At 39.4% G+C, this 14,425-nt stretch overlaps 1 protein-coding gene across 20 annotated transcripts in view; it reads right to left on the reverse strand.

The window, feature by feature from the left end:
• Positions 1-14,425, reverse strand: part of LOC116325748 (calcium/calmodulin-dependent protein kinase type II subunit gamma-like) — an 82,600-nt gene that overhangs the window by 5,363 nt on the left and 62,812 nt on the right. For 2 of the 20 annotated variants that reach the window (XM_031746744.2, XM_031746748.2), the window contains 9 exons: positions 13,863-13,903; positions 9,799-9,879; positions 7,491-7,535; positions 6,546-6,600; positions 3,548-3,652; positions 3,059-3,187; positions 2,267-2,342; positions 807-901; positions 107-358 (listed from right to left, as the gene is read on the reverse strand). In XM_031746744.2, coding sequence (XP_031602604.1) covers positions 126-358; positions 807-901; positions 2,267-2,342; positions 3,059-3,187; positions 3,548-3,652; positions 6,546-6,600; positions 7,491-7,535; positions 9,799-9,879; positions 13,863-13,903 — 860 coding nt within the window. In that variant the 3' untranslated portion in view covers positions 107-125. The remainder of the gene's footprint in view (positions 1-106; positions 359-806; positions 902-2,266; positions 2,343-3,058; positions 3,188-3,547; positions 3,653-6,545; positions 6,601-7,490; positions 7,536-9,798; positions 9,880-13,862; positions 13,904-14,425) is intronic. The other 18 variants (XM_031746746.2, XM_039622011.1, XM_039622010.1 and 15 more) reach the window with 13 other exon arrangements.

Raw genomic sequence — 14,425 nt, forward strand, 5'->3', positions numbered from 1 at the left:
TAACCTGTGCAAAGACATTTTGCAGTCCACATTAATGCTTTTATTCAGCATTGAACTGTTATTGCACCTTTCAGGCTGTCGTATTGAGGTGGTGGCATCACCTTACCTGGGCCTGAGTTCTCAGTTCACTGCAGGGGTGCAGCTGGTGCCCCTGAGCAGTGGAAGTGCACATTGAGCCATTTGGCGTCACGGCGGTGCCACACACGAGTCTCCTCAGACTGGCAGGAACGCGGCCGTCCCTGACTGTCGATGTACTGCGTCAGACGAATGTAGGCGATGCAGGCGGCATCCTCGCCGATCAGATGGACATGGGGGTTGAGGATGGTGGTGTGCACCGGTTTGCTGTTTTTACTCAGAACTATGATGGAAAAATGCATTAACTTAATTTGTAAAGGTAGAACTGGCACATTGTAGTGTTTAGGGCTTTAATGTCCCTGCTGCATTTATTCCATATATTTTTATTAATTTAATTTTTTTTAATTCACTGGATCCACCATTTCAAAACACTGATGATCTGCTAGATTTTAGATTGTAAATTAGACAAAAAATGTTGTTATTAATTAAAAGAAAAGAGAAAAAAGAGGAAGAGAAGCTTCCAGATTCTACAACTTTAATTTAAGACTGCAACTAATTTTTAGAGGGTAGAGCGATCCAACATGTTTGGTTACATTTGACCATTAAATGAAAACATAAATTAACATATCACTGTAGGCTAAACTCTTGTTAGCAAATGCCAACTATAATGCCCCTGTGGATTCAAAGGGCTCAAGAACTGCAGGAAAAATCCACAAAACCGAGTAACTTACGATTCTCAAAGTAGAACTTGTGAAAGTCCATTCCCTCGACCAGGTTTCCGAGGGCCTCCGGTTCAAAAGAAGTTAGTCCTGGATCACAGATTCTCCTGTGAGAGGAAAAAGCAATCAAGAAAATCCTCATGTGAACAAAGACGAAGAGTAAAATCTGCAAATCAGACCAAAAAAAGGAGAAATTCACAGTAATCTACAGCACTGTGAAAAAGTCCTGAGCCGCCTCTAATTTCTTGCTAGGAAAATGGGCTCAATCATTTACATATTTAAACATGTACATAAATGCAGCGTATAAGGCAGAAACAGAGTTTGACTTTCAGTTGTTCAAGCTTATACAATGTTTAGTATGACCACCTTTACTCTTTAACATAGCCTGAACTCTAATGCAAGCTTTCTTGCAATTTCTCCTGGAATAGTTCTCCAGGCATCTTGAAGGAAATTTAGGGCTCTTCTTTGGATGTTGGCTGCCTTTTGTACCTTTCTCTGTCAAGTTGATCCCACACTGCTTCAGTAATGTTGAGGTCCGGGCTCTGGGGAAGCCAATCCATGGCTGATAGTGCTCCATAGTGTGTTTTCTATTCAGGGATGCTTTTACTGCACTGCCAGTGCAAATGATGTTGTTGCCAATCAGATACTTTCCAGATGGTAATACATGGTAGATCAGACTCTGATGGCCTCACTATTGAACCTCTTTCCTAACCACCTCCATTCATTTTGATGACAAGTTGAACCAAAAATGTCAAATTCGGATTCATAATGCCATAAAAGCTGTTGGCACTGACTTTCAGCCCAGTTCTTGTGAAATTTGGCATTCAGCAGCCTTCTCTTAGGTAAGATTGGCTTCTTACAGCCATCCTTTCATTTAAACCATTAGAGATGAGGCATCTTTCAGGTTCTGTGTCAGGTCTATCAAATACTCATCTCTTGTAGATACATTTTTAGGCTTACCACTTCTTGTTTTTGTCCAACACTTATCAATCTTTTATGGACACACTGCGCACCATCCTGAGATGCTACACATTTGCAGCTAATAGCTCTTTTTTTAATTCTTGTGTAACTATGTTATTGATGGCATTTTCCTTAAATTCAACACAAGAACTGGGAACAAACTGTATTTTTGTAACAGGCTGCTAGAAACAAAGTGCCTAAAGATAAACTTTTCAATTGGTTCTCTGCTAAGTTCTCTGTGTAGACACTTTATATGTGAATGATTCATAAGTGAGTGTTAAGTGGCTTAATACAGCAAGGAAAACCCCCCACCCCCCAAAACATTCCTTTCTAAATGGTCACATACTGGACTGAAAAAAGCATTCAATATCTAAGCTCTGAAAGACCTCAAGACAGCCTGGAGAACTATTGCTCAATTAGTGGTACTAGCTCATGACTTTAGCACAGAGCTGTAAGAGCACTTGAACACTGATGACACACAAAATTCTACTGATTTATATATACAAACTTACGTGTAAGCCTCAAAATCTCCATTGTTGATGGCTTCAATCAGCTGTTCAGTCATCTTTATTATCTCCTGTTTACGAGCTGCAAGCAGAGAGAGGGAGGAGGAGGTGGTGGAAGAGGAGGGCGGGCACACAGAAGAGGTCACAGATTGTCAGGGATCATTTGGAGGCTGAACATGCACATCCCACACCGCATGCTTTCCCTCAACTTACTGCCTGACATTTGAAATAAGCTCTACACACGGGAACACCGCCTCTGGTATAAATGACTGTGACATTTAAGGTCACCCAAACACATCACACACTTCAATGCTGAACACAGAATCCAGAGTATTTGAAGCTTTATGCAATGTTCAACAGGCCGCTGAACCCTGAAATCTCTAAAACAAACACCTAAGCTAACTTCTCCTGACTAAAGGAATTCCAAAAATATTTCCACAAACAAAACTGCTCATTTACTACAGTTTTTGAATTTGAGAGCACCAAAAATACTGCAGGAGAAGCTTACTCATCATCAAAAACACCAGTTATTAAGTGAATCTGTAGCAGAGATGATCAAAAAGCCACTAACTCCATGTACGCACTCACAGCGTAACCAGCAGAGATTTTCACACACCAGACTTTATGGATTCTCATGTTGTAAATGACATCAGCTAACATGCAGCAGCTAAGCCAGAAAGTCCAGCAAAACTCAGACCTGCATGTCCATAAAGTCTTCTGTCAACAAATGACACACAGTTTGAACAAAAGGCTTTAGGAGCCTTTGCACAAACACACCAAAACCTGCCTGTCACTTACTCTGCTGCAGGTTGCTGCTGCCTGTGGGGGGTGAAAGAGTGAACTCTGGTGCAGGACACGAGCTCTGAGCTGGGCTGGGCTGAGCTACAGGAACACTGGGGCTGCTAACAGCCTCCTGCAGGGGACCAGCTGCAGGTAGATACAGTCATCCCGGTAAAATAAGGTTATATACATGACTTTGCAATATATGAAATAGTGGGTTGAAGAAGTCGGATACAGATAAAGTACAGAAGGGAAGCAGTAAACTGTAGTTATATTAGAGGGCCAGTAGATGGCAGCACAGTAGGGCTGGAAATGGTACAAGCGCCGGTGACGGCTCAAAGAGCATAAGAGCTAATATTCCTATTCATGTGTCGCTGTTTTACCACCATGTTTTGTGTTGCTTGTTTTATTTTGGTCCTGAAATATTGTTGTCTGGTGCGAGAGGAAAAGGCCAGAACAGAAAGGTCAGAGCTGAGAGTCGAATCAGGTGAACTGCAGCTGACTTACAGGTGAGTGGTGGGCACTGAGGAGACGGGGTCTGCGCCTGCTCCTCAATAGTGCTGGACTGTGTTAAGCCTGCACTGTCTGTACTGGTAGATTCACTGGTGGCCGCTGCTCTCATCACAGGACACACATACAAACAAACATACAGAAACATGCTGATTGGCAGGCCACAGGATGTTCCTACAATCTGAGAGGAACTTGTCATTTGTTCATCCATTAATCCACCTTAAACTCACTGACTGCCAGTGTCAATCACATCTTTGAAAGGTATGCAATTTTAAGCCTCACGTAAACCAAAAAAAGCAGCAAATCATCAAGTTGATTGAATGCTATACTGCAAAATGACTTCTCTATTAGCTGGCTAAATGTTTTGGCACTACAAGCTATTGCTGCGCGTATTATTACACAACGCAAGATAAAAGAGTGACACAAAGAGCTGATCTGCAACATAGAAACCAGCTGCACAAACCAGAAACTACATAGAAACACAAGCTGGACATGAGACAAGCGCTACACTTGTGCTCCGAAGTGAGCGCGCTTCAACATCAAGACACAGCAGCCTGATGTCTAATTTCAGAGATTAAGTTTGAAATGAAAAAGATCACACACAACACAACCTTCAACAACTGAATTTATTTCTGGCTTCAAATGTGAGGCAAATACAAGTCCAGGACAAAATGGCATAAGATTCTGCAGCAAAGGTTTAATTACAGTTGGTTTTAGGACACTGCAGCACAACTAAGTTTAAAGTGAAGAGTTTTAGTTCATCGTGTGGCAGAAGATTGGAGATCTGAACACAATCTGCTTGATAGCTCTTATTTGTTCTTTATCTTTAAGGCCTTTCCTGTTTTCTTCTTGTGTTTTGTGTTAGACACACGCTTTTCTTACTGTTCACTTGAAGCACTTAAAACCACAAGTCACATTTACCAGATTCACACAGCACTTTATAGATAAAAATGCGTAAATACGTAGGTTAGTCTATTCACAACTCCAGCCAAGTCTTTGGCTGGATTACCAGATGGAAACACAACAAGAGCCCAGAGATTCAACCCCAGAATGTTCTTGCTGTGAAGGGATGGTGCTAACCACTGCGCACAACCTGAAGATTTAACATCCAGAGTAGACAAAAGAGCTAACACTAATCAAGCAGATTCTTTCATCCAACAAATTATAAAAGCATTCAAACTCAGAGAGAGACAACAGAGACGCGATAAACAAAGGCGTCTTGATTGCATGTTAGTAATGATGCTTTTTAAGATCAAGTGGTTGTAAATCCATGAACATCGCCTTAAGTAACAGGATTGACTCCTTTCTGGAAAGCTGCACGTATCTCTGTGCTACTTCATTCAACTGAGAAACCTTAAAAGGTCATCCCTGAGGCTGAAGATGGCTTAATTAAAGGCTTAAGTGGTGTTTGAGGGCAGCATGCAGACACTCACGCAAACCAACAATCAAAATGAGGCAAAGATACCGTCACGTGGAACATACAACAGTAAGCTTTGGAGGTGTCATTACCAAGGGATCCTTTGTTTGGACTTATTCAGATGATGATGTAATTACTGTAAGAGCAGAATACTCCTGTTCTCTACACACAGCAGTGTTTACTCTCAGTCATTCTTCCTAATCCCTGCCGCAGATCCATGAGGTACTGCTCACCAAAGTCATGGCTTTCACTTTCTAATACAACTGTGATTAAAAGTCACAACGGGCAGAACTTTAAAGTGATTACAGCATCTTTCAAAACATTTGCAGATAATCCTCCAGAAAATTGTGTCTATGTGTGAGAGAGAGACAAAAAATTTACTTTTAAGTGATTGACGTTCGTTTCATTTGTTGCTTGTAGAACAATCTATCAAAAATAAAAAAGGTAGGACTGCAAACCTTCATCCTGCTTTGATATTTAACTTTCTTATAGCTCAGTCACTTAAGTAGAAATATGAACCTTCCAACTAGGAAGAAAAAAAAAGATGGTTCATTGCACTGAATTTTATTTGGCAACTGGGTACCCGTATGATTGCACAGGTCACCTGGTGGGATGCTTCTGACTCAGACCGACTGCAATCCTTCTCAAGACAGATTAATAAATGTTTGTATATAATTTCCATCTGATTCACAAACAAACATTGTCATCAATCTGAGTCAGTCAGCATCAATGACCGCAACTCGTCTGCGGCATGTCTTTTTACAGCAGGGACCCAAATCAACTGGTTGTCAAATGGTTGCATTCTGGTTATAACGCTTTATAAAAGCAAGTTTGCAGTTAAATATCTGTCCTGGAGCAATACATCTCTCTTTATGGAGAAATCCTCTGAGTATAAGTAGTTGATGTGAATTTCTGTGTGTAGGAAGCAACAGATTTGTGCCGACTTGTCACCGTTAACTCCCATATCATCATAAGCATGCATGAATGACTGCATTTAATTGCCAACCTGACATTATTCAATCAGGACTGACTCCTTTGTCATTTCATTGCCGTTCTGATACACCAAAGTTTCTTACTGCAACTGACTAGTCACACACCTGGTCCCCGTCTTATAGCATCTATTTCAACGCCAACAAGATCGCAAGTTCACATGCTTGCAATATTTTTGGTCATTTTCCCTAGCGTGACTGCAGCATTGAGGACAAGGCTCACCCATTAGGCCCTCCTACAGGAATTAGTAGAGACAACAGAAAAAAGCATATTATCTGGCATAGCAGCACTGTTTAAGTCAGTCAACATGCACAGCGCAGCGTTCAGACGTAGCGTTTATCTTTCCTGCAATGCTCCTCCAACTCCAAAACGTACTGACTATCCCAGCCTGAAGTGCTCTGACGGGAGCTCTTTGTAGTGGAAAAGCAGAGTTGACAGATTCCTGAAAGCTCTACCTAGCAGACATGCATCATCTTAACATAAAGCGAGGAAATAAATATTTTGTCATTTTTTAAATCTATCTGATCTGGATTGGATGCAAAGTGAACCAGAAGAGGCATGCAGAGTAGGTGAAAGTTGGACAAGTACCTTTCCTACCTTTCATCTCCTCCTCTTCTATGTTATTACAGCTCTCAGTGGAGCCCTGTCAAACACAAAGGGGTGAGAAATAAAGAGAGGTGGATGGAGAGAGAAGGAGTGGGTGGAAGAGGAAAAAGTTGGGTAAGGGAGAGGTGGACAATCATCTTTTAATTTGTAGGCGAGACAGGTTTGGGATGCTTTAGACGCCTATAAAAACACAGAGACAACCTGATGGACAGATGGACGGGTACATGACTCCCTCCCAGGAGCACAAACCAGCCAGAACAGCAGCGAAGAGAAGCGCAAAGAGCCACACATTACAAACGGCGATGTGTGGGAGCAGTTTAAAATGAATTTTTAACAGGAAGGAGTGTGTAAGAGAAGATTAGTGCAGAACCGCTTCTCGAGAGGAAACATGCCCATGTGGCAACATGAGAAAAGTTTCAGTGTAAAGGAAATAGTGCAACACCATCAGCATTTGAATATGTAGTGACACTGGTATTTAACAAACGTGTGTGCACCAACACAACAGAGAAAGCTGTGCGGCACTTGGTTCCTGTTTTAGTGAAGAGTCTGTTTGTGCTGCTTTTAAAGACAGTACGTGTAGGATTTTCTCTTTCACATAAAGAGTAGTAGTAGGGTAGCATGAGTATTTGCAAGTTTGGAAAAGGCAATGAGAAGTTTGTAGTCTGTCAATATCAGGTGCTCTGAGGGGAAAAAACGTGAGGAAATGATCAACTAAACCATCTCAAGGGAAGCAGATTGAAAATAATAAAAAAAAAAACTGAAAATTCAAAGGTTGTATTCCTGTGTTCTTACATAAGCAGTATATCACCTAAAACATGAAGTGTATAATCATTTTAATGGTGGTGTATGCAAAAATATTAGAGAAAATCCTCCACGAGTGTTAGTAGTAGTGGCTGGTGGCTTGAGGCTGGAGTAGAAGCAGCTTACCTTGGTGCCGTCAGCTGGGTTGTGTACAACAGTTGTCTGGGCTTCCTGGGGGGAGGTAGGAGACACTTTACCATGCAGGGAGTGTATGATAGGAGGGGGGGGGGGGCACCAGCAAAAGATGCCAGGGAATATCATGATGACAGACGAATGAGGGCACACCAAAACAAAGCACAGTACAGAGGCTGTGGAACATTTAAGGTGATAAAAATCCATGATTGTCGATGTCAAGGCGCTCAGTATCAGTCTGTTTCCCCATTCACCAGCACTGTGGCCTACAGGACTGTTTTAGAACCTCCGAAATGGATGAAAACAGCCATGAACACAGCTATACACATATCCACCACCAGCCAAGGCCATGACTGAGGAGGAGGGGTTTGCAATTTGTAAACCATATAAAAAAATCTGCACATAGCCATAGTGACTTTAAAGCTAAGCTAGTAAATGGATAAATACTAGATAATCTTTCACATCTCAACCCTCCATCCCATGTGGGCTGAAGACTGTGGTTTAATGGTGAATTGTGTTTGTGCAACAACTCCTCATCCCCAGCCTTGACCCTGCAACATAAACATTTAGCACAAAGCAATTCAAGAGCTCAAGTACTGGACAGTTTGGAAAACAAACCCACAGTATCCTGGTTTAGTCAGCCAGGAGCACTTGCATTATCTCCATCAACCCTGGACCCAACTTTTAGAAGATGCAGCCCCTTCAGTGACATATGGGATTATGCAGAATTTAAAGTATTACAAGTAACAGCAGTGAGACGACAGTCCCAGGTTGTAAACTCTTATGTGGGCTGGTCCAGTAGCTGGGAAGGCAGTCTGGGCTCTATAAGAATCAAATATATAGATATATATAAAAAAAATAACACGAATGCATTCTTGCAGATTAAAATAAAAATATTTTAATCTGCAAAAAAATAACTGATGCTGTTCTGTCTGTGTGGCAAATGTCGTATACTGTATATAAATGATGGAAGCCTTTTATGAAGCTTTAAACTGAGGATTTTGACTGTTGCCATCTTCTGTTTTGAAACTGGAGAGTGTGAGAGCTGGCTCTGACAAGAAAAGGCAAGCTAAAGTACGATAAGTTTATCTTCCCTCATCCTTCTTTTTGACATTATTGGGGACTAAATTTAGCAAAAAGGTCTTATTTGTTTTAATGTAATCTTTATTTTTTACAAGTAATCCCTCTGACATTCAGACAAGCATGACAAAATTACAACAATAAAATACCAAATCGTTTTTTTACTATGTTATATTCAATAAGACTAAAAGCTAGCAATAAAGACTGGAAATATCTTGTTAAAAAACAAACAGTATCAAATGACATTTTGAATTTATAGAGAAAGTTAATTACTGGAAACATTCTTAAGTCTTCAAAACGCCTATTTGTGCTAGATTTTGTTACTTGGATGTTTTGGTTTACAGTCTTATGCTAGGCTTAAGACATGATAGGCATGATATTGATTTCTTTCCCACTAATGCAATGGACCATTTCTGATCATTTTAGGTTTTGTAAATTCAAGCAGCCTGATCAAACTATCAGGCGACAGAAAGTTTTTGTATTAATTAGAAATGAAGTACACATTAAGTACACATTTCCTTGTCGTGTATTATGTTGCCATCGTTTCCATTTAACCAACCTGAGACAAACATCGTTTAAACTCTTGTATGTTGTATAAATGACTCAATCCCACAAACACAGGGGCTGCATCCTCTTGCAAAAATATGGCTTGTTTTTCATTTGTCAACTCAGGCTGCTGTTTTACCCAGAAGCCCCCATCATTTACCATTCAGAAATTGAAGAGCAATTTGTGAAAGGTCATCTTTTGATGTAGAGGCAATAACCTCCACTTCAAAGGCAAAGCATCAACAAAGCTCTGGTGACATAGTTGAACACACAAAGGAGTCACGAGGATGTGGTTGAGCAGAACTTGATTGAAGCGTCTGCTGTTGTACTGCAAAATGAAAGTCATTTGTCTACCTGTCAGGGTTATGCACCGGGTAAATATATGGAAGTGTGTCCACGGAGGTATGGGTAAAACACAAGCCAGGAGAGACAAACTCAAAGGGGCGAGCCAGTCATTTAATTTTAAAGTCATCAAATTCACCACCAAGATCAGTTTGTGTTCGAAACGGAAGCAGAGAGGCAGACAATGATCGATGAGACAGAGGACAAGGAAAAGGTTTCACTTAACATGGGAAGCGACAAAAAGATTATGAGGGGATAGAACTAAACGATAAAAAGATGGGAAACAATGAAATGATGCTATTAAAAGCAAAGAAACCAAATAGAGATGAGGTACCATTGGTGCTGAAGATGACATGCTGCTGTCTTTGGTGCTGCTGCTGCTTACTACACTGTTTTTACTGTTGTTTCCCTGCGACTGGGGCAAAGAAACACAACACATAGTGACTCCCATTCCTCCCACTAAGCCATAAACCAAGCTTTGGGAATCATAGGTGGAATATAGGAATGGAGCCATTACACGGACTATACGCTGCACAGTCAGGGTAAGAGCTGTATGTGCAGATGTTAAACTTTATTTATTTATCTGCATCTTCCTATCTTTGCATTTTAAAGGGCAGGTGCAATCATCAGTATTTCTGCTCTGCATGTAGTTTTAACGTTTCTTTTCATGATCAAGAACTCATAGATACAAAGTAACCAAAACAAAAATCTTTTTATGCCTTTAATAAAATTGTGACTTGTGAACAGAAAAGTGCATTTTAACAATAAGCATATATTATGGGCTAATGACTTATTTTTTTTCCCCAGCACTTAAAAAAATGTGAATCATTTGCTGAGATAGAAAGAGAAATCAGTCTGTATCTAAAGCGAGCTCAGCAGTCCAGGTCTGTGCATGCAGTGAAAGGCCTTGGGTAGCAGGTTTTTCTCTATTGTGTGAATGCATGCAACAGATATGTGGTTTAAGCCGTTTTTCCCCTTCATTAGCTCACGCAAAGATAACAGTAAAGCCTATTTTACCCACAAAACTACTTAAAGGATCATCTTGAACAGATCCTATTTATGGCTTTGAGTTTTAAAAAGTGAAATCTGTCCAAACCTTCTTCAAATGTTGGCTGCTAATTTAAAAAATACTCACAGCAACATTTAAATTTTCATTTTAAAGAAAACAAAATACAGCGGCCAACGATACCCCCTCAGCCTCCTAGTGGATACACGTGTGGTATCAATTTGAAAATCCTACACTGCCTTGTTCTCAAGTTAGTACATGGCATTAAGGTCGAGGTCAAAAGTTTTTTTTAGTAAATGCACCTACGGTGGGAATTTAAGCTCCTGTGTTTTTTCATTCTGGAGTTATCGCATTCAGAAACTTTGGTCTTTATAGTCCTGCCCGCCCGGCAGGGTGACAATACTACAACATCAGCCTTTTACAGCTGAAGGGTAAAAAGTGAACAAACAGGAAGGTTTAATTTTTAAAAAAAGATTCTGAATTCATATTTCTGTTTAGCTATGATATAGGTAGTACAAAATGTAATTAAAATAACATTGGCTGCACTCTTGGGGAATCTACTAATATAATTAAAGTCATGAAGTGTAATCCAAGGTAGGAGACACATTTACAATGTTTCTTACTTCACTGTGGTGATTTGTGCAAGCCATAAAAAAACTTTCTGCAAAACTCGCCAAAAATTAACTTTTGTAAGCAAAAAAAAACAACCTGGTACAGTAAAAAAAAAAGTATTCAGCAGGCAGAGAGGGTATGACAAAAAGATGGTGTTGATTGCATTATGGAAAATGTAGGATCTATGTGTTTAGAGAGCTTAAAAAAACCATAAACACTACATGTTTGGATATTTCTGTCCTTAATGTCTTGCTTATGAGTTAACATAATTTTTCACCCGCTTGCTCCTAAAAGCTGTAGTAATGTTTCTGCTGGATGACTAAGATATAGGTTATGTTACAGCTGCAGACTGAGGCTGGAATGTATGATGTGAACAAGAGAACACTGTTTCAGCTGGACTCTCCTTTTGGCCTCGAGCTAACTTGAGGGAAAGGGGAATACAAATATTCCCACAGGAAAGTTGAGAGGTGTGGACGAATGGATTACGTCAGTGAAAGATTAAGGCCAAAGTGCTGGGAGTTTTTAGCTGTTTTTCTGCAACTCTCAGAAGAGCAAATTACCCCAGTGTGACTTTAAACAGTATTTTTGGCAGTCTCTGAGGCCTACTAGGAACAACTTCTAACAGAATAACTAATGTGCAACGCTGACACCATCAACAAGGCAGATTACAGATTTGACATCTTTTACTGCATTTCAGGGCTGGCAGAGAAACATTTCTAATGAATAAGAAACATTTAACTTTCAAGAAGTTCAAATATAAAAGAATATACTTCCATAACATGATCCGCAATCATGACAGCATTGTGGAGCCACTTTGTTTGGACCTAATTGATCAAGGTCTTGAGCCGACATGTAGCCTTGTTCCTCTCTTTTTAAAGAAACATATCTGTTAACTCGGTGAATCTGAGCACTTCAGTGCTATTAAAACAACTTGAGCAGAATTTGGAATAGAAAAGCATAGAAACACAAACATGAGGTCCTTTTAAGATTATTCCCCCCCCCCCAAGCCTCCTCAAGAAGGCTGTTTACCAGAATCAAAATATTCAGAACAGCACGTTATTAATGTCTGAAAATGCTAATTAGGCCTCAAACCGAGATATTTCTTAGTGCAACCTGAAATCTTGAACCTCAGTTTTCATCTACAAAAATAAACAAAACTGTGTAGTACTTTTCTTTTAATAAAATTTTATGTTCTTTTGAAAGGGTGACGTCTTTTGGCAGAGATGAGAATAAACTGGACTTTGTATTTAAAACATCTAAGACAATTATTTTTGTATGTTTTCCACAGATATGCAAACCTACCACTAATAAATGTACACTATTAACTAGTTTTGTAACACTTTTACTTTGGAAAAAAAATGTAGTGAGGGAAAAATGTAACCATCCAAACAGATCAACAGACCTGAAAAATAAGAAAATCTTTTTACTTGATTATTTTATATTCAGAATTTAGAAGCTCACACTTTCTCAAGCTCATATGGGAGAAATTATCTGCAGGTGACAAAGACAGCTGTTTTATTTACGGTAAAAAGGGGAAAGAAGAATTCACTTAAATGAAACATAATGAGGGTACGATAAACATGCAACAACTGAAGAAAAGAAAAATGGTGGTATCTTGAGATTAGCAGGGATTAAGTTGTCCCACGGTGATGGTCAGGTATGAAGCGAAAATGCGGATCCATGGGTAAATGAGTCACACATCAGAAGGGGGTAACTGGATAGTGGAGCGTGTGTGTGTGTATTATTTCTTTAAATGGTTTTGGTGGCGCTTCCAGAGGAAGGGAATGCAGGGATGTTGTATGAATTTGGAAAAATCCAACAAAAATTGCCATAAACGACCCCTAAAGCATCTCTGCACAAAAGGGAAAAAAAATGAAACAGAGAGGGTAAAGGGGGAGCTGGAGGGGCAAAGACTTGCAAAGAAGACGGACAAAAAAAAGTAAAAAATAAAAAAAAATGAACAAAAACGACAGAGCCGATCTCACCATCAAACAAACACTTGAGCTGGACTTCCTTTTCTGACAGACAGCAATGGAAAAGAGGAGGGAAAAAATAAGGATTCATCGGGAACTAATCAAAAAAGACAAAAAAGTGAAGCTGCCAGATTGATCCCAGAAAGATAGTAAAAAACAAAACAGCTGCACAGGCTTACACAGGAATAAAGATGAGATAAAGGGATTCAGAAAAATCTGAATCAGCTGCAAAAAAAAGGGGGGGTAAAAAAAAAAGAAAAATTATTGGGAATTATTTTATTAGTGTTCAATAACTGGTTGTGCATTTTCTAATGTTTAGGGGTTTAATTACTGTTTAAGTTACTGTATGTAATGGGAGTTTTGTTTTGCCCTTGGCAGTTCACTGCATGCACTGACGCTGACTGTCGATCAAAACAAAAATCGCTGTGAGTCAAAGAAAAACGGCTGCATAAAAACACCATTTTAAAAGCTTTTTAATCTTTAGGTAAGCTTGTTAGATCTACTTTAATCTCAATGTGAGTTAACTGCTTTCTTATAAACATAATCAAGTACCTAGTTCATTTCTAAAATAAATCCTATCCCCTAAGTCACAAAAATCTTTAAAATACATTAAACAGAGGTTAGAAAAAAGACTTTGTTGCACCAGAGCACAGAGGTGATCTAATTGATCTTGTTCCATCATATCACAGTTAAAAATGTTCTCAGACAGTAATTAGGGGGACAGACCAAAAAGGAGATAAAAGATAAAGAGAGTAAGTTAAGTACATAAGTCACATCAAGAAAACCCTCATGGGTCAGAGAGCTTACCTTCACACCGTCCGACTTTTTGTTTAGTAAGGTTTTACACGCTGAAAGAAAGTGAGAAAAGATGATGAGGACGCAGTTTAAGGGGGACAGCTGTCCAATCAACAGATGAGCTGAAATCACTTCGTAAGCACGACAAAAGATGGCCTAAGAGTTTATCAGGTTTGACAAAACTGACTTCACATTGATATTTCTAACAGCAGAGCTGGTGTATGACGGACGATTTCATCAAAAAGTTTACTTTATGAACCACTGTGGATAAACAAGAAGTTAAAGAGACTTCAGTAGTGACGATACAGACGAAGCAAAATGATAACGTGAAAATCAAAAACATAATTTGTTGGCAAGATTGAAATCATTGTATAAAAACAGAGACATTGGCGTAGCCCCATTCATAATTATTTTTCATTATAACGTACACTACAGTGACTATGCAGATTGTTTTGCCCAGTAACATGTGCAAGTCCTGCATTTTATTTCCACTGCATTGTTACAGTTTTTACACCAAGATTGTAAAAATTATTTAGTTAAAAAAATAAATGTCAGTAATTCACAACTATTGCATG

Source organism: Oreochromis aureus, linkage group 13, assembly GCF_013358895.1.
Source record: "Oreochromis aureus strain Israel breed Guangdong linkage group 13, ZZ_aureus, whole genome shotgun sequence".
NCBI lineage: Eukaryota > Metazoa > Chordata > Actinopteri > Cichliformes > Cichlidae > Oreochromis > Oreochromis aureus.